Below are 20,436 nucleotides of genomic sequence, written 5' to 3'. Positions count from 1 at the left end.
ACTACCCCCACCCCCAACCATCTTTGACCATTTTTTGATCTGGGCTATTTGTCCTTTTATTGTAGACTTGTTAGAGTTCTTTATATATTGTGGTGACTAGTCCCTTATCAGATATATGATTTGCAAGTATTTTCTCCATGCTGTGGGCATGAACAGGTTTTTGTGTGCCCGTAGATTTTCATCTCCCTTGGGTAACTACTCAGGAGTGGGATTGCTGAATCACGGGGTGAGGGCATGTTTAACATCTAAGAAAGCTCTCCATTTTCTGGAGCGGCTGTACCATTTTGCATCACCACCAGCAATTAATGACTTCTAGTTGTTCCACACCCTCGTCAACACTTGATATTGTCAGGTTTTTTAAAAAAAATCATCCTAAGGGGGTCTTTAAAGCCTTATCATAGTCCCATTCTACCAGGTGGCTTCACACACTGGGACAGAAGAGAGTTGATGACGCTAGGAAGAACTGTGATGGTCCAGGCCAGGGAGAGTGTGGGGGTGGGGTGGGGTTGGAGGGAGGAGATCCAAGAGCAGTTCAGGGAGGCTGGGCTGTGGAGCTAGAAAAGGCTGAGCAGGAGAAGAAAGTGGAGAGACAGGTGAGACCCAGAGCAAGAAGAGCATGGAGCACCAGGCGAAGGGCTTTTGACTCCCAGGTGTTCTGCCCAAGATGACTCTGGGTCCCAATAAGGTTGGCAGCTGCTATGTTGTATTTACCCATTGAGGATGCATGGTGATTATTAGCATACTAAGGGCTCTGACAAGTCCGTCAAAGAAAGAATTCTCTTTGGTATTATTTAACCAATTGTTTCTCAAACTTACACCTTGGATCACTCTTCTTGAGCCATAACATCATCATCATTATCATCTCCAAGCACATCTTGGGACCTCATTTAGCTTGCTCACCCAATTATGCTCCCAGTGCCTAAAACTGGCTTCTAACCAATGGTCAAAAGAAATTGTTTTGATTGCATTAATGATATTAGATCTTCAGAATGACTCTATGAGTTAGGTACTGATACATCTCCCCTCTTACAAACGAGGCTTAGAGAGGTCAGGTGACTTGCCCAAGGCCACACAACTAGTGGGTGGAGAGCTAGTATTTGAGCTGGGGTGTGCCTGCAGTCTTTCCATCAGGCTGCCTGTCTCTGGAAGGCGTCCCATGCCCCCAGCCTCACCCAGTGGGGGCAGACGTGCTCTGCTGCTCTGTGACCTCCTACACAGTCCTTCTCGTCCTGGTGGCCATGGACATACTCAGGCTGTTGCCCAGAGAGCTGGGCTGTAACTTGATCTCCCCCAGGCTGGGGGTGATGGGGCGGGTGGGCAGGTGACAGCCAGGGCAGGGAGATTTGCCCAGACGCTGATGTGCAGCAGCCTGGCAACCCGTGTGGCCCCGAGGAGACCAGGGGCTTCGGGAGCTTGTTCCAGAGCCCTGGCAGCGGCCTTCACCATGGGCAACAAGCAGACAGTCTTCACTCATGAGCAGCTGGAAGCATATCAGGTAGGGGTGATGGGCTGGGCCCTCGGCAGGTTTGGCAGCCTTGATTTCTTGGCCTGAGGAATGGGGACAGCATCATCTGTCTTGGGTGTGCGGTCGGCAAGGGTTCCTGGTACAGATCGGCGTGCAGAGAGGGGGTGCAGTGGGAGGGACAGGAAGGGGGCCCCCGAGGCAGGCTCTGGGCCAAGCCAATATCTCTCTCCGCAGGACTGCACCTTCTTCACAAGAAAGGAAATCATGAGGTCAGTCTGGGGGAAAGGGAGGAAGACCTGGAAATAACTTTCTATCCATTGCTGGGTGATATTTGTAATTGGGCGGGATGGGGTGCTTTATGGTGGTTAAAGCGTGAAGGGAGGGATTGCAGCCGTGGTCTGTGGGTGGAGGCGGGGATGGGGAGGCTGAGAAGCCACATCTTGTCATACTGTCACTAGGCTGCCTAGTCACATACTGTCACATACTGCCTCTAGGCTGATAAGCTTGGGCTTTTCCCAAGGGTGATGGGGAGCCACGGAGGGTATGTGAGCAGGGGTGGGGGGCAGGGGCTGGTACGAATCAGCACGTCAGAAAGATGCTAGAAAGATGTCAGAAGGCGTGTTAGAAAGATCCCGCTGAGGCCAGGGTGAAGAGCCTGGCACTGGAGGTTGGGAACCTGGGGGCAGAGTCCAGAGTCGGCTCTGGGCTGTGCAGGTAAATCAATGTAAGGGTGTGTGTGTGGGGGGATGGGGGTGGCCTGAGGCTGCTGAGTTTCCCTGGCATGAACGAGAGGGGTTGGTGGGTACCCCACATGACCGCTCAGCCCATGGAGCCATTGTCCAGAGGCCCCAACCCATGAACTCGGAGCGGTGAAACCCTAGCCGGCCGGGGTTCAGATACAGAGTGATCGGGGCCAAGGCCCCAATTGTGTGGGCACCAGATATCCATTATTGATGGGCACACCTTTCACCAGTGAGCCCCATTGTCTGGGTGAGGACAGCTTGCAGGGTCACCCTGGCCATCACGATCAGATTACCCATGGGGAAACTGAGGCTCGCACGGGGGCGGCCCACTCCAGCTCTGCAAGACGGGCAGAGCTGCAAGGGGTGTGAGGGCTGGCGTCTCGCCTGCCCTAAGCTTCTTGTTTGTCAGCAGAATAACTGGGGCTCAGAGGGGAAAGCGGAATGTTTGAGGCCATACAGAAACCCAAACCCGGGCTGTTCCCTGAGGGGGGACCCAGACAGGGAACGGACGCTCCAGATACCCCTCCTTGAGTTCCTAGCCATCATATGACCCAGGGCTCCTGTCTCCCCCCGGAAACAAACCCTAGCAGCTTGGGGGCCTCTGGCTCATCAAGGATGGTCTCCTCAAGGCTGCTGCTCGTGGCGCCCCCCAGTGGAGGCAGGGTGTCAGCAGGTGAGGACATTGGAGTGGAGAGCTGGCCTCACAATCCAGGCAGTGCGGGTGGCATTTGCTGTTTTGCAAAACGCCTTTCACGCATTAAAAAAAAAAAACAACCCTGAATATTGGCCTTTTGTCTCGGCTCTGCCCTGTTTAGGAGACCCTCCCGTTATGGAGGGAGAGAAGCAAAATGTGAGGACGGGGGTCTTTAGAGGCAGAGTCTTGCCGACCATGTGATGATGTCCAGAGATTCATAGACTCGCTCAGGTTCTCTGAATGCCTGATGCGCTGTCCCTCTTGCCATCCCCCTCTGCCTCGGAATGAGCCCCTATGCGTTCTTCAAAACCCAGGGTCAGCGTCCCCACTCCAGTCTCCCCTAGCTCTGGGGCCCTCTCTCCACTGTGGCCCTGTCCCCAGCGGGTAGAAGTGCCTGTGTTCGGCTCTGTGTGCTTAAGGACTGGGCTCAGAGCGGATGACTCTTGGGGACCCAGGGTCCTCCAGTGGGTAGTGGGCAGGTGCACGAGTGAGACAGAAGGGACACGTCCTCCCCAGCCCCTCTCCCAGCCCTTGCCGATGTTTCCCTCCCCACACCAGGCTTTTCTATCGCTACCAGGACCTGGCTCCCCAGCTTGTCCCCCTCGACTATACCAGCTGTCCTGATGTGAAGGTGCCCTACGAGCTTATCGGCAGCATGCCTGAGCTGAAGGTACGCCGAGGCCAGGGGGCAGGCGGGGGAAAAATAGCAGGTCCCCTGCCGCACTCCTACGAAGCGGATGCATTTTGCAGATGAAGAAACTGAGGTTCAGAGAGGTTAAGACACTTGGTCAGCGTCACACAGCTAGGATGTGAGAGAGACAGGATTCAGAACCTGGGTTGTCGGAACGATGAAATGAGATGAGGCAGGTAAAGGGTGTGGCACGGGGCCTACAGTGTGGCGGGGACTCAGGGGATGTCCGTCCTGCTTTGCATAGCAGGAGCCATTAAAAACGTAGGTTCTTCTCAGCTGGATGTTTGTCACATAGTTTGTGATGCTGAAGGGGACTCGTGGGGTGAGTGACTGAATAGAGAGGATCTTATCACAAGGGACAGAAACCTCATTCAAGAAAGACAAAATCTTGGGGTGCCTGGGTGGCTCTGTCAGTTAGGGGTCTGACTTCTGCTCAGGTCATGATTTCACAGTCTGTGAGTTCGAGCCCCAAGCTGGGCTTTGCACCGGCAGTGTGGAGCCTGCTTGGGATTCTCTCTCTCCTCTTTCTTTGCCTCTCCCCCACTGTACTCTCTCTCTCAAAAATAAATAAATAAACTTTAAAAAAAAAAAAAAAAGGACGGGGCGCCCGGGTGGCTCAGTCGGTTAAACGTCCGACTTCGGCTCAGGTCATGATCTCGCAGTTTGTGAGTTCAAGCCCCGTGTCGGGCTCTGTGCTGACAGCTCAGAGCCTGGAGCCTGTTTCGGATTCTGTGTCTCCCTCTCTCTGACCCTCCCCCATTCATGCCTTGTCTCTCTCTATCTCAAAAATAAATAAACGTTAAAAAAAAATTAAAGAATAAAGGACAAAGTCTATTGGATCACATGAGCAAAAACTCCAGGGGTAGAGCCGGCACCAGGTATGGCTGGAACCAGGGTCTCGACATGCTCAGAAATCTCCTTCCATCTCTCAGTGCCTCCCAGGAAGAGCCTTCAGTCTCAGGCAGCTTACCCACTTGAGATAGTGAGGGAAGCCCCAGTGGTCGCAGATTTCCTCCGTCAGCTCTGCAACCAACAGAAGGCAGGGACCTCCATCCCCGCCTTTCAGAAAACATCCCAGGGCAGCCTCTGATTGGCCAGCTTGGGTCACCCTGCCTACTCCAGAGCCAATCAGGGTCTCCTAGTGGATGGTGATCTCTGATTGGCCTCACTCGGGTCATGTGGCTGTGTCTGGAGCCGGAAGGGTGGTCAAGGCCACCCAGACCTCAGGGGCAGAGAGAAGAGTTGCCTGAAGTCCTCTCCTGGGTCTGTGAGAGGGAGGAAGTCTTGGTGGGGAGGTACTTGCAGGTTTCAGGAAGGTGGGTGCTGAGAGCGATTCCACCTGGGGCCGTGAGACCCTGGTCAGGGCTGGCCACCCTGCTTCCTGTCCCCAGGACAACCCATTCCGCCAGAGGATTGCCCAGGTGTTCTCTGACGATGGGGACGGCCACATGACCTTGGACAATTTCCTGGACATGTTTTCCGTGATGAGCGAAATGGCTCCCCGTGACCTCAAAGCCTACTATGCTTTCAAAATTTATGGTGCGTGCAGGGCCCGGGGGTGGCGGAGCGTGGGGGTGGGGAGTGGGAACAGACCAGGGCTCCATCCGGGGGCTGTGCCTGCCGCCACAGGGCTTCGAGGCCGTGCATGGCCCCGTCCTGCCCCACCTCGGTACCTGCTGACCTCACGCCCTTACTCCTTTCCAGCCACGCTGGCCTCACTTTTCCTCCAACACACCAAACTCGGTCTCCCTCTGGGCCTTTGCCTCTGCTGTTCCCTCTGCCTGGAACACCTTTCCCTCGACTCTTTCTTACCTTGAAGTCTAAGTCAAAAGCAGCCTCTGCCCCACATCCTATTTCTCTCTCAGCATGAAGCAGTGCTTCTTAACTTCTTGTTCATAATCTGTTCATTTCTCTTCTTTTTTTAATTGTATTTATTTATTTGGAGAGAGAGAGACAGTGGGAGAGGGGCAAAGAGTGAGGGGGAGGGAGAGTCCCAAGCCGACTCTGCACTGTCAGCGCAGAGCCCGCTGTGGGGCTCAGTCTCACGAACCGTGAGATCGGGACCTGAGCCAAGATCAAGAATTGACCGCTTAACTCACGGAGCCACCAGGCGCCCCTGTGATCTGTTGTTCATTTCTTACTGACTTCTCTCTGATGAGACCCAAGGGCCACAGCCGTAACTGTTTTCTTCCCCATCTGTCTCGCATGCCCGGCACATAGTAGGTGCTCAATAAAAGCTTGTTGGTTGGAGGGAAGTTTATCACAGTGCCTAGAACATAGGAGGCACTCCCTTGATACTTGTTGAGTGAATGAATGGCCTCCCAGCAGGTCCCTGCCCAATATTCTAAAGCAAGACTCCAGCTATTACCCCAGGGTCCTGGGTTCCCTCCACTGCCTCAGTTTCCTCCTCTGTAACGTGGGGACAAGAGGCCTGCCGCCAGATGAGCCCCCACCCTACATCCCCGTCCATCCTGCGGCACAGACTTCAACGACGACGGCTACATCTGTGCGTGGGACCTGGAGCAGACGGTGACCAAGCTGACACGGGGGGAGCTGAGCGCCGAGGAGGTGAGCCTGGTGTGTGAGAAGGTGCTGGGCGAGGCCGATGGGGATCACGATGGGCGGCTCTCCCTGGAAGACTTCCAGAACATGATCCTGCGGGCACCCGACTTCCTCAGGTGACCTTTCTGGCGATTTCCACGTCTGAGAGGGGCTCTTACAAAACTAGTGCCCAGACCCCGTTTGTGAAAGTTCCTCCATTCGTTCATCTGTCATCTTAGAGAGCATTCCCAGCCTCCCTGGCCTCAGTCCCTGCATCTTTAAAATGGGGATAATCGGGGACCCCTTGGGCACGCCCCGTGGGCAGACGCAGCTCTTTGGGTGAATGGAACATGGCTGGTCTTCAACCCTCACTTTTCTGAACATTTTGCAGTGGGCAGAGGGTACAACTGTGCTTGGCAGTCCTGGGCGGAATCAAAGCCCCCACCGGAGGGCTGAGAGCGAGTGAATACAGGGGACGGCCAGCCACCTGTTTTTGTACCTCCCGTGAGCTAAGAATGGCTTTTACATGTTTTCAATGGCGGGGGAAAGATTAAGGAATAGTAACACCGCGTGACACATGGCATGGATAGGAAGTTCCAATTTCCGTGTCCATCAAGGGTGTTATTGGCACACAGCCACGCCTGAATGTGTACGTACCATCTCCGGCCGCTTTCTATCTACGAGACCCAGCTGAGCCGTTGTGCAGAGCTGGAAATATCACCTATGTGGCTCTTGACAGAAGAAGTTGGCTGACCCCTGAGTCAGCGCACGGAAAGATTTTAGAGCCGTGCCTGGAACACAGCAGGTGCTCAATGTGTGCTGTGGTTGCTGTTGCGGCTGTTATTATGGGCGGTGTCCTTAGGTGCGCAGAGGGCCCCCTTCCTCTACCTGGAGAAGCGCGGTTGGTGTCTTAGCGGAGACGCGGATAATGGCAACTGAATGAGCCCTACCATGGACGGTGCCCCTGGGTGACAGCTCCCTGTGCATTCGCCCCCTTAGCCCTCATTACAGCCCCATGCGGGAGGGATGGCTATTATCCCCATCTTACGGAGGGGTAAACTGAAGCCCAGGAAGGCACAGCCACTCACTCAGAGTCCCATAGCAAGTCTGGGGCGGAGCCGGGATGTAAACTGATCCAAAGAGATATGCTTTCAGCCCCTGTGGGAGCTGGGGGTGGGGGTGGGGGGGCACAGCCTGGGGTTTTTGAGAGGATCCGTCTCCCCCCTTGCATGGCTCCTTGCCTATCTCAGGGACCCCCGGCGGGAGAGTCTGGGGGAACGATGAGGGAGGGTAACCCTTCGCCCGATGACACTGACCCTATATCTCTTTGCACCCAGCACCTTCCACATCCGCATCTGAGGGCACCATGGAGAAGCCGGGTCAGAGGAGGCTGGCGTGACCTGTCACTCCACTGTGGAATCCGGCCTCCCTGGGTTCTGGGAATAAACACATGGCACTGAGTCACATCTGCTTGGAGGATGTATTTTGCACCTTAAACCTGCCGGATGGGAGACAGGAAGCCTGAGATCTCACCTCTGCCCTCACTGTGTGGGCTCCCAGGTGTGGCTACGCCCTCTGTGGGCCTCGATCTCCCCATTTACACAGGAAAGGGACTGACTTCTAGCTCTCTGTCCGCTGTGAGGGCCGGAAGTGCCGGGTAGTCATGAGTCTCGGTGGACAGAGACCAGATGTGGAGGTCAGGTCCACGCGATCTCACCCCAGGGCTGCCCAACGTGGACCCCTTCCCCCAACCTCTCAAGTCCCCTCTCCCCCCCCCCCAAGTCCTGGAGTTTCTCAAGGGGACCAAAGCTTTAACTCCTTGCCGATTAGAACTGCCAGAGGAGGCCTCGGGGAGGGGGGGTAGGGTGGGGAATGGCAGCAACGTCATTCACTGAGGCTGGCACTGTACTTTACAGTTTACGAGGCACCTGTCTCTCTGCCATTGCACTGGCTGCCTATGACATCCCAGCGGGGCTGACCGAGAAGCAGTCACCCTTCATTCAGGGAACAGAGTGATCTGCCCAAGGCCACACCTCAAGTTGTCTGCAAAGGCAGCCTTGAACCCAGGCCCACCTGTGCCCAGATCCCAGACATCTACGCTTTGCAGATTTGAGAAGCCCCACACTCACTCCACTTGTGGTCGCCCTGGGGCCCCATCAATAGCCCCAGTCAGTCCAAAGAGTGCTCATTCCTGCAATTGAGACTCGCCCCCAGGGACCTTCCACGTGCATCATTTCTAGACCCCACTCCCACTCTCCAACCTCCACCTACTGAGCACCTTCCGTGAGCCGAAGTCTCAGCTTTCTTGTGCATCCTGCTGGTTCATCCTGAGAACGAGGGACTGCTTGCGCCTCTCCCCATTTTCCAGATGAGCCCGCAGGCCCAGAGAGGTCTAGTGACTTGCCAGAGGTCACACAGCCCTGTGACCTGGGACTTCCTCCAGAGCTCGCCACGAGCCACAACCCCGGGCTTCCTCTCCTCCTTTAAAGGAAAGAGGCTCGTAAGCTTCCCCTGGAGCTGATGTCGATGTCGGGGTGTGCACTGTGGGCCAAGCCCTCTGCAAGTCTCACCTCCTTCATCGGCAGGGGACCCCAGGAGGAGGGAGTGAGCAGCTCCATTTACAGACGAGGACGTACTTGGAATTGAGCCACACGCAGGGGACGTGGGGAAAGGGCGCCACCTGACCAGCTTTCCAATCCAGACGCTGACACCCTGTAGCTGGGTGACCTTGGCTGCGCCTCTCCTCCTCTCGGACCCTCAGTCTCCTCTTTAAAGTGTGCAGCATGAGCCTACCTGCTGGGTCTGCTTGGGGGTATAAAAGAAATCATGAACTTGGCACCTACTGTGCCCCTTGCTGTAACTGATAATTACTATTCGAGTAACCAGGTCACCCCACTGGCAACGGCAGCGCCGGACCCAAGCAATGTCTTTATTACATTTTTCAGGTTCCTGCGGGCTGGTGGGCAGACAACCAGGGGTCCGGTGTGAGCAGCCCCTGCAGCAAGGGTCCCAGAGCCAGGGCAAAGCTCTAACAGTACCCAGGGGCAAAGGGTGGCGGCGTGAGGTACTCTTCAGGGAGCCAGTCCCTCTGGGCTTCTGGCAACCCTTCTGTCTCCGGTTTGGATGCTTTTGAGGACAGGGCCCTCATTACCACTCGGTGCCAACTCCTGACCCTCGGGGTCACCTTGCTCCCGCTGGCCAATCTTGAGGCCTTCCCGGAGGGGTCACCTCCGTCTCTCAGATCCTGGGACTGTGCGGGACTTGTGAGGGACGTGGCCGCAAAGCGGGCTGTGGAGACGTCGTCTTCCCAGTGTGTGTCACCTGGCCTGGCCCCTGAGCTGTGTGCCAGTGCGGGTGGCCCAGCATTCCAGAGCGATGACAAGTTCACAGGTGCCGAGTGGGGTTTCAGCTGCTGCTGGACCCTCTTGCCCATCTCGGGGAGCATCCTGAAGTTTCTCCAGAGTTTCTGGCAGGCCTCCTCAAGGGGGGCTTTCGGGGGGCAGGAGGAAGTGGCCTCTTCCTTGGGGTCTCTGCTTGTCTTTGCCGATGGCCTCCTTCCCTTTGGCCGATGGAGCAGGATGGGCCTTCCTGAGGTCTGAAACCAAGCGCAGGTGAAACCTGGGGCCATCCCGCCCGCCAAACCTCTGAATCTGCCCTGGAGGTTGGGACACGGGTCCCACTCAGGCATCTTGGGGCTGAGAAGGACCCCAGGTGAACCCAAGCCTGACCCCACGCCCCATCCCTCCCATCCCCATAACCAGCTTCACTATCCGCCCCCTCCAGGGATTGGCAAACTTTTGTCACAAGGGGCCAGAGGGCAAACGTTTTCAGGTTCGTTGGTCATACGGCCTCTGTCTCATTCCCCAGCTCTGCTGTCGCGGAGCAAAGCGGCCAGGGATAGCACATCGACCAGAACGTGTGCCCGCGCTCCAGGAAAACCGTATGGACGTGGAAATTTGGCTTTCGTCTGACTTTCACGAAATAATATCGCATGAGATATTACTTTTAGTTTTAATTGTTTCAACACTCTTCGAAAACATGAAAGCCACGCTCAGCTCGTGGGCCACTGGGACGCAGGGCCATACAGAAACTGGCCAGATGTGGTCCTCGGGCCCTAGTTTGCTGACCCCTGATCTACCCGGCTGTTCAGGCCAAAACCAGGTGACGTTTGTGGCAGATGGCCGACAATGCCGCATCCGTATCCCTCTGCCCTGGGCACACAGGCGCCCCCAGCTCCGCTCCCAAATGCCCGCAGTGGGGACTCTGCTTGGGGTCATTCCTTGGCCACACCGGCAGGCCACAAGTGCCAGAGAATTAAACTCTCCCAGGAACAGTGCTTGACCAGTGGCTACTGGAAGCTGGAGGATCAATACCCCAGCTCCTCACCCCTAGGGTGGGATAACTGAAGTGCCCAGTTCCACGCAGAGTCCCAGACTTCCCCGGGAGACTGAACCCTGGTTGCCTACAGGGGAACCTGTTCGCTAAGACGCCCTTCATTGGCTCCCCCCGTGGTCCTTCCTGGGATCACCTCCCAAACAATGGAGGGCCCAGGGACTCAAACCACGACAACGTCCAGCTTCTCCTCCCCCTCCCCCTCCCCTCCAAGTCATCGGCAAGCTCCCTTCCAAAATGTCCCAAATATCTTCTTGTTCCACCCCTAGAGATCTTTTTCCGGTCCCTCCCACCGGGACAGTCCCTGCCTCCTTCCTGCCACCTCTACCATTGCCCCCAGGCACCCCCTTCTGCAGCTGACAGCCACAGGCTCTCCCATGGCAGGTCCCCCTGCACACCTGGAATAGAAGAACCCCATGTCCTCACCCTGGCCCCGAGGTCCTGTGTGATTGTCTCCTCCTGATCCTGGCCCCTTACTTCCCGGTGACCTCCTCTGCACTCACCGCACTCCATCCGCACACTGGCTTTTGTTGTTCTTTTGTTTTCCAAACATACAGAGCCTCAGGACCTTTGCATGTGCTCTCTTCCCTGCCTGAAACACCCTCCCTGCATCTCTGTGTGTGGCTGACTCCTCCTTATCCTGCATGTCCCAGCCCTATGCCATCTCCTCTGGGAGGTCTTCCCTGACTGCTCCCTTCACGCTTTAGCCCCACACCCGCTGATGTTCATCGCACTGGCCTGTTTGATTTCCACTGCTGCTGGAATTTCCCTGCTGTGTGGGGGGTTAGGGGCTCCTGAGGGTCCAATCAGCCCTGAGGAGATGGGATTCGTTCATTTATTCATTCACCTACTCTACAGATCCATTAGTGGCGCACTTAGGCATATGCACGAGACAGGGTGGACAAGCCAGCCAGCCAGATTCCCAGGTCTCTTAGAGCTCACAGTCTGATAGGGAAGGCAGACAGGAAACATGAAAGCCAACAAATAAACAAGACGTTGTATATCGTGAGGAGTGCTCTGCAGTGTGTAAACAGGGTGATGGGATGGCAAATGCAGAGAGGGTTACTTTCAGCCTGGAGCTGGGGAGGGAGACACTTGAGGAATTGAAGAAAGAAGCTGGGCATAGGAAATCTGGGGGCAGAGTGCACACAGCATGTGCAAAGGCTCTGGGGTGGGTGCCACCAACATGTGCAAAGGTCTTGGGGTGGGACCAGCACATGCAAAGTCCCCGAGGTTAGCTTGATGTGTCTGAACAGCAGAAGGGATAGCAGAGGGGCTGGAACTGGGCCGGGATTTTAGTTGCAGGGTCCTGCAAAATCACCGGAAGCTTCTTTAGTTGGAGCTATAGGATCTAATTGTCGCTCTAGAAAGTCTCCTCTGGTAGCTGTTGGCCACCGCTGCTCCTGCCCCTCCCGTGTGGGAGATGCCAGCTTTCTGTCACATACCTCCTCAGGTGCAACCGTGGAACAGGAGGAAGGGTTCTGATGTTTGCTGGGGCCATGGGTGGGGCTGGTGACTTCCTCAGTCAATGCATTGGAGTAAAGGAAGAGATCCTCATAATCCACGTTCTCTGGATCCTTCTGCGGGGCAGAGGGGACTTGCAGCTCCGCCCCAAGGAGGGGAACACGGTGGTCCCGGACAAACTGGGGGTGGTGGGCTCAGGAGCTGCCTTGCCCACGGCCCTGGTCAGGAAGCATGCCCCTCCCACGCTGGCTTTTGAGGGCTACACCCCTCTACCCCCGCCACAAGCCTTATAGGGAAATACTCTTTTCCTATAGATTGGCCAAGGTTATACCCCTTCACCACCCGCACATGAGCCCTTGGAAAAATTAGCTTGGGGAGCTGGGGGGGGTGGGGTGCGGGCAGGGTACAAGGCAGGAGGGGTGGGGCCGTGGGAGGACAGGGACCACGAGAGTGACAGAAACACAAGAGGCTGGATGGGATGAGTGGGAATGAATCTGGGGGCTTGGCCCCAGCAGGGGGCGGGGGCGGCTATGACCCACGGGGGTCGTAACCCTCACCTGCCCACAGGGCTGTGTCAGCAGGTCCCCATGTGGCCGTATAGGCCGCTGCTGGTGGAAGGTGACCAGGGCGTGCAGCGAGGCATGGACCCTCTCCTCCCCAGGGATCATGAAGCTCCCATCGTCCAACAGCTTCACCATGAAGTGGCGGCAGCAGCTTTGGGCTCTGCGGAGACACTGCTGGGGCTGGAAAATTCCGTTCCTCCTCATTCCGTCCCCGTCTCCCAGCCCTCGAGCCGCCAGCACCAACTGTTCAGGCTCCCATTAGCCTTCTGTGCTTTTTAGCCATGTGACACTCGGTAAGTGACTAACCGCACCATGCCTCAGTTTCCCCATCTATAACCTGGGGCTACCAAGGCTAACCTCAGGGGTTCTTACAAAAGCGGAATAAGCTACTGCAGACAAAAGCTTAGCTTGGTGCCTGGCTAGGGTCACATGATCAACGGAAATGATAATAATGAAAATTTGAGTCAGGCCCCAGGCTAAGGCTGTATGCCTGGCACACAGCAGGTGCTTGATAAATGCTCTGTTAAGGAATGGATGCACTTATTAACGGCCCACTATGTGCTTACTATATCATATTTAATTTCCGCATCGAGACTCTGAATTGATTTTAGCATTCTTATATTAGAGACGAGGACTTTGAGGGAGGCACAGATAGGTTGAGTAACTCGTCCTAGATCACACAGCCAAGCCTTTGACTGTGTGACTCGGGCCCTAAGCTTTTCTCCCTGTGGGCCACTCTGTTGTGGGGCCATTGGATTTTTTATTCCTCTGGCCTAGAATCCTTTTGAAAAGTAGTCTGTGCAGCTGAATCTTGAGATGCCAGATCAGCTTTTGAGGCCTGAAGGAGCTGGACTGCCCTGAGTTTCCCTAACACGTCCCTCTGGGTGGAGTCAGAGAATTGCCAGGTAGATGGGGGTGGGGGGGGGGTGCTGGTTAGGCGAGGGCAGTAGCCACTCTTGGGCTCCCAGCAGCCCCTGTTTTCAGACACACAGGCTCAGTTACCACCAAGCCTCCATATGCTGGTTACAGCCAGCCCTGTAGCTGCTCCTTGCAGCCAGAGTTGGCCAGAACTTTTCACCAGTTGCTCTCTGAGACGTCGTGGCATGAAGCACCCCTTACCCCCTCCTAGGAAGCCCGGGAGCCCTCCTGCCCCCTCCCTCGTCCCTTGCCCAGGCCTTACTTGTAGGACAGAGTGTAGCCCACGTGGCTGTGACTGACCCTGATGAGAAAAGATCCCAGCGGCTGTGACTCCAGCAAACTCTCGGCATCCCTGGAAGAACACACACGGGAGGGAGACGACTGTGACCCAGCTGTCCCGCGTACCGGCCAGACTCCTGGTGCACCTGTCATCCCGGTACTGAACAAACCTAAAATCGTGTTTTCTTCTCAGCTGTTTCAGACCTTGGGACGTTCAGGGGCAGGGCTGTTCCCAGCTGTGGCGGGAGGCCTCTGATGACCTTGACCCCAGGACAGACTTGCTCCCATCCCCCACAGCCCCTGCCTGCCTTCCCAATGCCTAAAATACCCCCACGAAGGCATCTTTGGGGGATCAAGGTGTCGTAGGTGACAATGCCTGTTCTCCGACACGTTGGAATTCAGACCCCAGCTCTGCTGCTCATCAGCCGTGTGGCACCTGACATCAGTCCCTTTCTGACCTTCAGCTTCCTCAAGGGGAAAGTAAAACCCTCATTCCCAGGACTGACAGGAGAGCAGATCAAATGCGTGGAACACGAGCGTGAGAACTGCTCACCAAATGCTATGATTACTACTCCTATTATCTGGGGATCACAGACAGGAAGGTGGTCTTCTACGGGACAAGCTGGGGAGCCTATGAACCCGAGCTAATCCTGACTATGGGTAGCTGCTGAGCACTTGAAATGTGGCTGGTCCGAATCAAGATGTCCATTCAGCCTATGACACCAGATTTTGAGCACTGAGTACAAGATAAAGGAATGCTGACTAAATTATCAATGAGTTCTGAGTACTCCTATTGAAATGATACCGGGTGGAATAAAAGATAGGATCAAAACGAATGCCACCTGTTTCTTTTTACTTCTTTTGCTCTAGCTACTAAAAGCTTTAAAATTACAACGTGTGGCTCACATTGTATCCCTACTGGCACACCCCAGACCTCAGAGACAATGCCTGCTTCGTCCTCTCGGTGGCTTTCACAATGTTCTATTTCCCGCACGCCAAGGGAGGCCATACGCAGTCTTTTCTCCGTTCATTTGGAACCAAGTGGGTGACTAGTGAGGTGAGTTTGTTCATGGCCTCAGAACGCAGCCCAGTGTGGAAAGTCCAGAACTCTGTCCGGTGTGGACATGCCGCTCATGTCCCTGAAGCACTGAGAGAGAGCAGCTGTTTGGGGGCCCTGTGTGAAGAAGGATTCTGAGGCTGCACCCTGCCAGCATTGCTTGGTGATGCCTGGCCTTGGGGGAGGGGTGCCTGGCAGTGCTGGGGTGGTGGGCACTTGTGGGAGAGAAAGCTGAGGTCCAGAGATGGGAAGTAACTTGCCCTGGTCACCCAGTGAGTCCACAGAAGAGGCAGGGTTCAAGCGTCAAGGGCCTGAGGGCTCCTTTTTTACTCTCTTAATACCCGGAGCTGAGCTGAGCCCAGAATCCTGCAGAAAACCCGCCCAGGCAAGGAAAGAGGGTGAAGGGCAGGGTAGAAGGTATGGATGTGTCCTCACTCTCTTGAGATGGCACCATGGAACCATGCAGGGACCCCTCCTTGGGCCAGCTGGCCCACCTGTGTCTGCACGAACCAGTCCAGTCGTGGGGGCAATGGCGGGGGCAGCTTTCCGGCTTCGTTCATGGCTTCTTGGGGAGCAGTTACCTGGCAGCAGGAGAGAGAAGAGAGAGTCACGCCTGGTCCACCCCCCATACTTTGCTCTATTACAGTTCTTGGTGCCTCCTCCTTTGACAAGTCCTCTAGCTGGCCAGGGCAAGGGGCTTGACACTGGTTTGTGTTTCTTTCTTTCTTCCTTTAAAAAAAATTTTTTTTTAAGTTTATTTATTTTTGACAGAGACAGAGAGAGACAGAGCATGAGCAGGGGAGGGGCAGACAGAGAGGGAGACACAGAATCCGAAGCAGGCTCCAGGCTCCGAGCTGTCAGCACAGAGCCCGACATGGGGCTCGAACCCACAGACTGTGAGATCATGACCCGAGCTGAAGTTGGATGCTCAACTGACTGAGCCACTCAAGCACCCCGAGTTCTTAACAGTTTTACGCTCAAGGTAACACTGGACTTTGTGAGCCAATGACAAGGAGAAAAATAATAGTACCGATTTACAAAAGAGTATCAAATCAATGCAAAACCAGCAATGGGGTCAAGCCCTCCTGGATGGTCTGCTCATGACCCTTTATGCTCACCCTTAACCGTGTCCCTAACTTGGCCCACCCCTCCACCCTGGCCCTATCTAATGTTTTAATATTTCAGAAGGTCGTTGTTACTATTTCCAGAGGGTGGGGACATATTGACTAACTCTGTCAATATTGACTTTCTTCCACCTGAAGACAGATGCTGAGACTGTCCTCCAAGGGGAGGCCCAAAGAATTCTGGGACAAGTAAAATTAAAGAGAACTATTAAGAAAACATTTAATAGGGGTGCCTGGGTGGCTCAGTCGGTTAAGTGTCTGGACTTCGGCTCATGGTTCGTGGATTGGAGCCCCGCATCAGGCTCTGTGCTGATGGCTCAGAGCCTGGAGCCTGCTTTGGGTTCTTTGTCTCCCTCTCTCTTTGCCCCTCCCCTGCTGTGCTCTGTTTCTCTCTGTCAAAAATAAATAAACATTAAAAAAAAAAAAAACAGAAGAAGAAAGCATTTAATAAAGCAGGGTGACAAAGCAATTAAGAACCTGGAATCAGAGCCAGATAGCCTGGGTTCAAGCCCCAGCTCCCCAACTTAGCTGCTGTGTGACCTTGGGTAAGTCACTTAACACCTCTGTGCCTTTATTTTCATCTGTAGCTTGGGGACATGATATTTAGCTGGGAAAGTACAGGTGGTACAGAACTAAGCACTGGATGTATATAATAAATATTCATGAATCCAGTAATGGCTAGCATAGGGTTATGTACATAGGTTTGTTCTTTTTTCTACCTGGGAGAACTCCTACATATCCTTTAAGACCCAGCAAAAATATCCCCTCCTCCAGGCAGCTTTCCTGTCTCTTCTCTTAGTCAAAGCCCTGGCGCCCTTCTCTGTCTCCCACTTTCTCCTCTGCTCCTACCTAAGCTTTGCGTCCTGGAACTCAAGTGTCTGTGTTCAGTGGAAGCCTTGACAGTTGGCTTTTCTTTCTCTAATGCAAGTGCCTGACTTAAGCTTTGACTGCTAAGTCATCGGCTTTAACTGGATGAAGTCTATCTGGGATAAACACATTGCCAGCCACAGAACTAGATAAAGAGCCAGGATGCTCCCCGTCTCCCCTTTCCCCACCACGTCCCCACCACCAGGCTCCTTTATTTTAAAGATCCTGGTTGACTTAGGTAACTGGTCATTGGGTCGCTTTTTATTTTCCCTTCTTTTTTCTTTCTTTGTTTCTTTCTTTCTTTCTTTCTTTCTTTCTTTCTTTCTTTCTTTCTCTTTTCTTTCTTTTTCTTTTCTTTCTTTTCTTTCTTTCTTTCTTTCTTTCTCCTTTCTTTTCTTTCTTTCTCTCTCTCTCTCTCTCTCTCTCTCTCTCTCTCTCTCTTCCCACGCTTTAAATTATCTTATGTTTTAAATTCACCAATAGGGGGTGAGCCCCAGAAACCCTCGGCCCCCACCCTCGCCCCCAATACAAGCAGAGCTCCAGGCACATGTGTGCTGGCTTTCTGTCTATTGGGTACTCACCTACTTATCTTGTACGCTCCGGGGCTGGCAAGCAATAGATTTTCTTTCTTCAGAGTTTCCAGAGGGTTCTTGCTGATGTGCAGCTTGTGGTCATGACCACAGGGGTCCATCCAGCTGTAATTGGTTTGGCAAGGGGAGATATGTGTGGTTAGCTCAGGAGGCCTAGGTGAGCGCCCCCAAGGCTGAGACTTGCACAAAGCATTGTGTCTGGCTCTGTCTCCCCCCTATTAAGGGCCTCTAGGGACGGGGCCCAGGGCTAGCTTCTTTCAGATTTTTCTGGGTCCCCAGCACTACCTGGCGCTGGGCAGGGACAGCGAGGGGGCAGGGTGTTTGCTGAGGAATAACTGTCTAGGGCTGAATGAATCTGCACTAAGTTTCAAGCTCCTGACCCTGGCATTGGGGCTCCCCTATCTCCTTGCCCCCGTATTACAGCCCTAAGGACACCCTCGCTCTACTCAAAACTGACCAGGCTCTCTTCCCCTCCACGCCTTCACCCATGCTATTCCCCTGCCAGGAAAGCCCTTTTTCCAGCTCCATTGTTCAAAGGAAACTGAAAATTCCTCCTGCTTTTCTGGTCTCTGCCAGCCCTGTCCCTCCTTCTGGCCCCACCTGGGCCCCATGCTCTGTCTTCTAGAGGTCTGGGATGGGGCTGAGACTCTTGGGGTCCCGGGCTCGCCCGGCAGGGGGCAGGCACAGAAGTAAGCACGTGGCCGGCTGAGGGATCCCCACCCGGGCACATACCTGGGAGACCCCTGGGCAGCCGAGGCTCTCACTCTCGCTGTTCAGGGAGCCTGCAGGAACCTCGGTTTCGGTTCAGGGTCTGCACGTCAGCGGGGGTGGGGCTGCTGCCCCCAGGCTGTTCCTGTTTCCTTAAGCAGGTGAGCCCCAGGGGCGGGACCAGGACAAACCTGGTAGCAAGTGCTGTCTGCAGTCCACAGAACTGCTGAGCTGCAGGTGGAGGGAGGTCCCTGCTCTGTGAAGACCGTGACCAGCCTTTATTGAGCACCTACTGTGTGCCAGATCCTCGGGGGACAGAGAGGTGATCCCAAGAGGTGCAAGCCCCACCCTCCTGGCTTCCAGAATCTAGCGAGCAATGAAGAATAAGAAATTAATTGCTAATGTCTCAGAGCAGACAGACTGCTGGAAGGGGGAACGGGAGTTGCAAGAACCTCTGAGGGGGCTTCGGTGATCGGGAGGAAGCGGCACTTAGGGACAGAGAGGAGTTCACTTGCTTGAAGGGTGCAAAAAGAGAGGGCTCTAGGAGGAGGCTCTGAGGCAGCGTCAGGCCTGGACAGGCTGGGGCCAACATTGTGCTGTCCTCTGTAATGAAACAAAGCACCGTCTCTAAAATGGTATTTTATGACCGTGTTGGCACTGAGACCCAGAGAGTCCAGGCTGGATTCGTTATTATATGCTCACTATTATTGTATTCATTTTTTTTTTTTCCTTCTGATTTTAAAACACCGCAACGGTCTGGGGAGCCCTACACACAATGTGGGCCCTGCGTGGAGGAAATAACGCTGAACGGGTCAGGCAGCCCCGGATGTGTGCTACAGCTCCTTCCCCGGCACATGGGCAAAACCACTTCCTTCTCCTCTTTCAGGCAGAAAGGGGCTGAGCTGGGGGCCTCTCCTCGGGCCCATCGCCCTGGTCCAGGGTCAGTGGCCTCCCCACCTCGTGCCCCAGGGGTGGGGGGCGGGGCACACGCCTGTCCTAGAGGCGCTGTCACTTTAAAAAGCCTGGCCATGGGGGTCTCATTTGCACGAAGTTCAGTCTCCAGAAACGTAGGGTGTCTCAGGCCACTTCTAGCCTGGCCAGCTGAGGCCCCACCACAGAAGGCTCCATTCTGATTACCTTGACCTGCTCGGGGCATGTGGTCTTACACACAGTAAAGGCCTCCCCTGAGCATGTCACAACAGAATCAACCCCCAGCCCTTGGTGACCACAGTCCTCAAAACCGTGAATGGGCAGGTGGCCCCTAGAGGGACTTCCAGGAAAGGACCAGCCAGCCACAAGATATGGGGCTGGGACTCCAAGGCCCCTTCCTCTCTTGTGCCACATTCTGGGCTTTTCACTCGAGGCCCCAGCTGGTGAGTAGGACTTCCATGGCCCCATGTGGGGTGGCTCTCTGGGTAGGGACCACAGTGCCTTCTCAGCCCTGGGGACATGCAGGGGTGGGACAGCCAGGCTCTACCAACGCTGAGCTTTCTGTGTTTTCAACCGTTCTATTCGTCCCACAATGCTTTCATTCTATTTGTTAATTCATTCTCTCCACAAACATTGGCTGAGCCCCAACTATGGGCACCATGCTAGATGCTAAGGATGAAGAAGACAAGACAGGCACTGTCCCTGCCCTGCTGGAGCCCACAGTCCACGGGGAGACGGTTGTGGCGCAAGTCCACATGCAGGCCAGGCTTGCACAAGTGGGAACAGCAAGGGCAAAGGCCCTGTGGCAGGAAGAAACCGGGCACGCCCACGGAACAGACAACAGTTGAGGTGTCCAAAGAGCGGACATAACCGGATGTCCCATCAACGGATGACTGGATTAAAAAACCGTGGTCCATCCTTTCAGCGGATTATTATTCGGCCGTGCAAAGCAGTCTTCACATGTGCTACATGACGGATCTAGAAAACCATGCTGAGTGAAAGAAGCCAGACACAAAAGGCCACATTGCGTGCGATCCCGTTTATATGGAGTGTCCAGAACAGGCAAATCCAGAGACAGAAAGACTAATGGTTGCCAGAAGGCTGGAGGAGGGGGTCTGGAGAGTGACAGCTCATGGGGACGAGTGAGGAGAATGTGTTAAAATGGACTGCAGGGATGGCGGCACATCGCTGTGAATACGCTGAAAGCCGCTTAATTGCACTTCGGTGGGTGGACGGTTCGGTGGGTGGATTAGATCTCAATAAAGCCGTTATTAAAAAAAAAAGAAAAAAGTTGAGGAGTCATCTCTCCCTGTCTGCCACTGCATCAAATCTCCTCTCTCAGCAAAAGGCCGGGTCTAAGGCAGGACGGAGGTTCCGGGACCCCAGCCTGACTCGGCGCGGGGGGGGGTG

General features: G+C 54.7%; 2 protein-coding genes across 4 annotated transcripts; one reads left to right on the top strand and one right to left on the bottom strand.

Annotated features, from left to right (window-relative positions):
* The first annotated feature begins 1,357 nt into the window (after positions 1–1,357).
* Positions 1,358–6,929, top strand: CIB3 (calcium and integrin binding family member 3). Its single transcript, XM_047827677.1, is given in 8 exon segments — positions 1,358–1,495; positions 1,700–1,734; positions 2,111–2,179; positions 3,461–3,572; positions 4,985–5,132; positions 6,076–6,271; positions 6,526–6,569; positions 6,572–6,929. Coding segments are annotated over 8 exon segments (771 nt in total). The 3' UTR covers positions 6,601–6,929.
* Positions 6,930–9,043: 2,114 nt separating this feature from the next.
* HSH2D (hematopoietic SH2 domain containing) lies at positions 9,044–18,917 on the bottom strand. Of its 3 annotated transcripts, none has more exons than XM_047850900.1 (7): positions 18,121–18,917; positions 17,380–17,493; positions 15,243–15,388; positions 13,734–13,823; positions 12,548–12,713; positions 11,972–12,106; positions 9,044–9,729 (listed from the first exon to the last, which is right to left on the bottom strand). In XM_047850900.1, exons 3-7 carry the CDS (start codon positions 15,365–15,367, stop codon positions 9,163–9,165), a joined length of 1,083 nt encoding a protein of 360 aa, XP_047706856.1. In that variant the 5' UTR covers positions 15,368–15,388; positions 17,380–17,493; positions 18,121–18,917; the 3' UTR covers positions 9,044–9,162. The 3 variants fall into 3 exon arrangements, with proteins under 3 accessions (XP_047706856.1, XP_047706857.1, XP_047706858.1); XM_047850901.1 differs by having other exon boundaries at positions 12,548–12,724; positions 15,302–15,388; XM_047850902.1 differs by having other exon boundaries at positions 12,548–12,724; positions 18,121–18,916.
* Positions 18,918–20,436: the final 1,519 nt, after the last annotated feature.

The sequence above is a fragment of the Prionailurus viverrinus genome, chromosome A2 (genome assembly GCF_022837055.1).
Source record: "Prionailurus viverrinus isolate Anna chromosome A2, UM_Priviv_1.0, whole genome shotgun sequence".
Classification (NCBI taxonomy): domain Eukaryota; kingdom Metazoa; phylum Chordata; class Mammalia; order Carnivora; family Felidae; genus Prionailurus; species Prionailurus viverrinus.
This window is presented reverse-complemented; position numbering and strand designations above follow the sequence as displayed.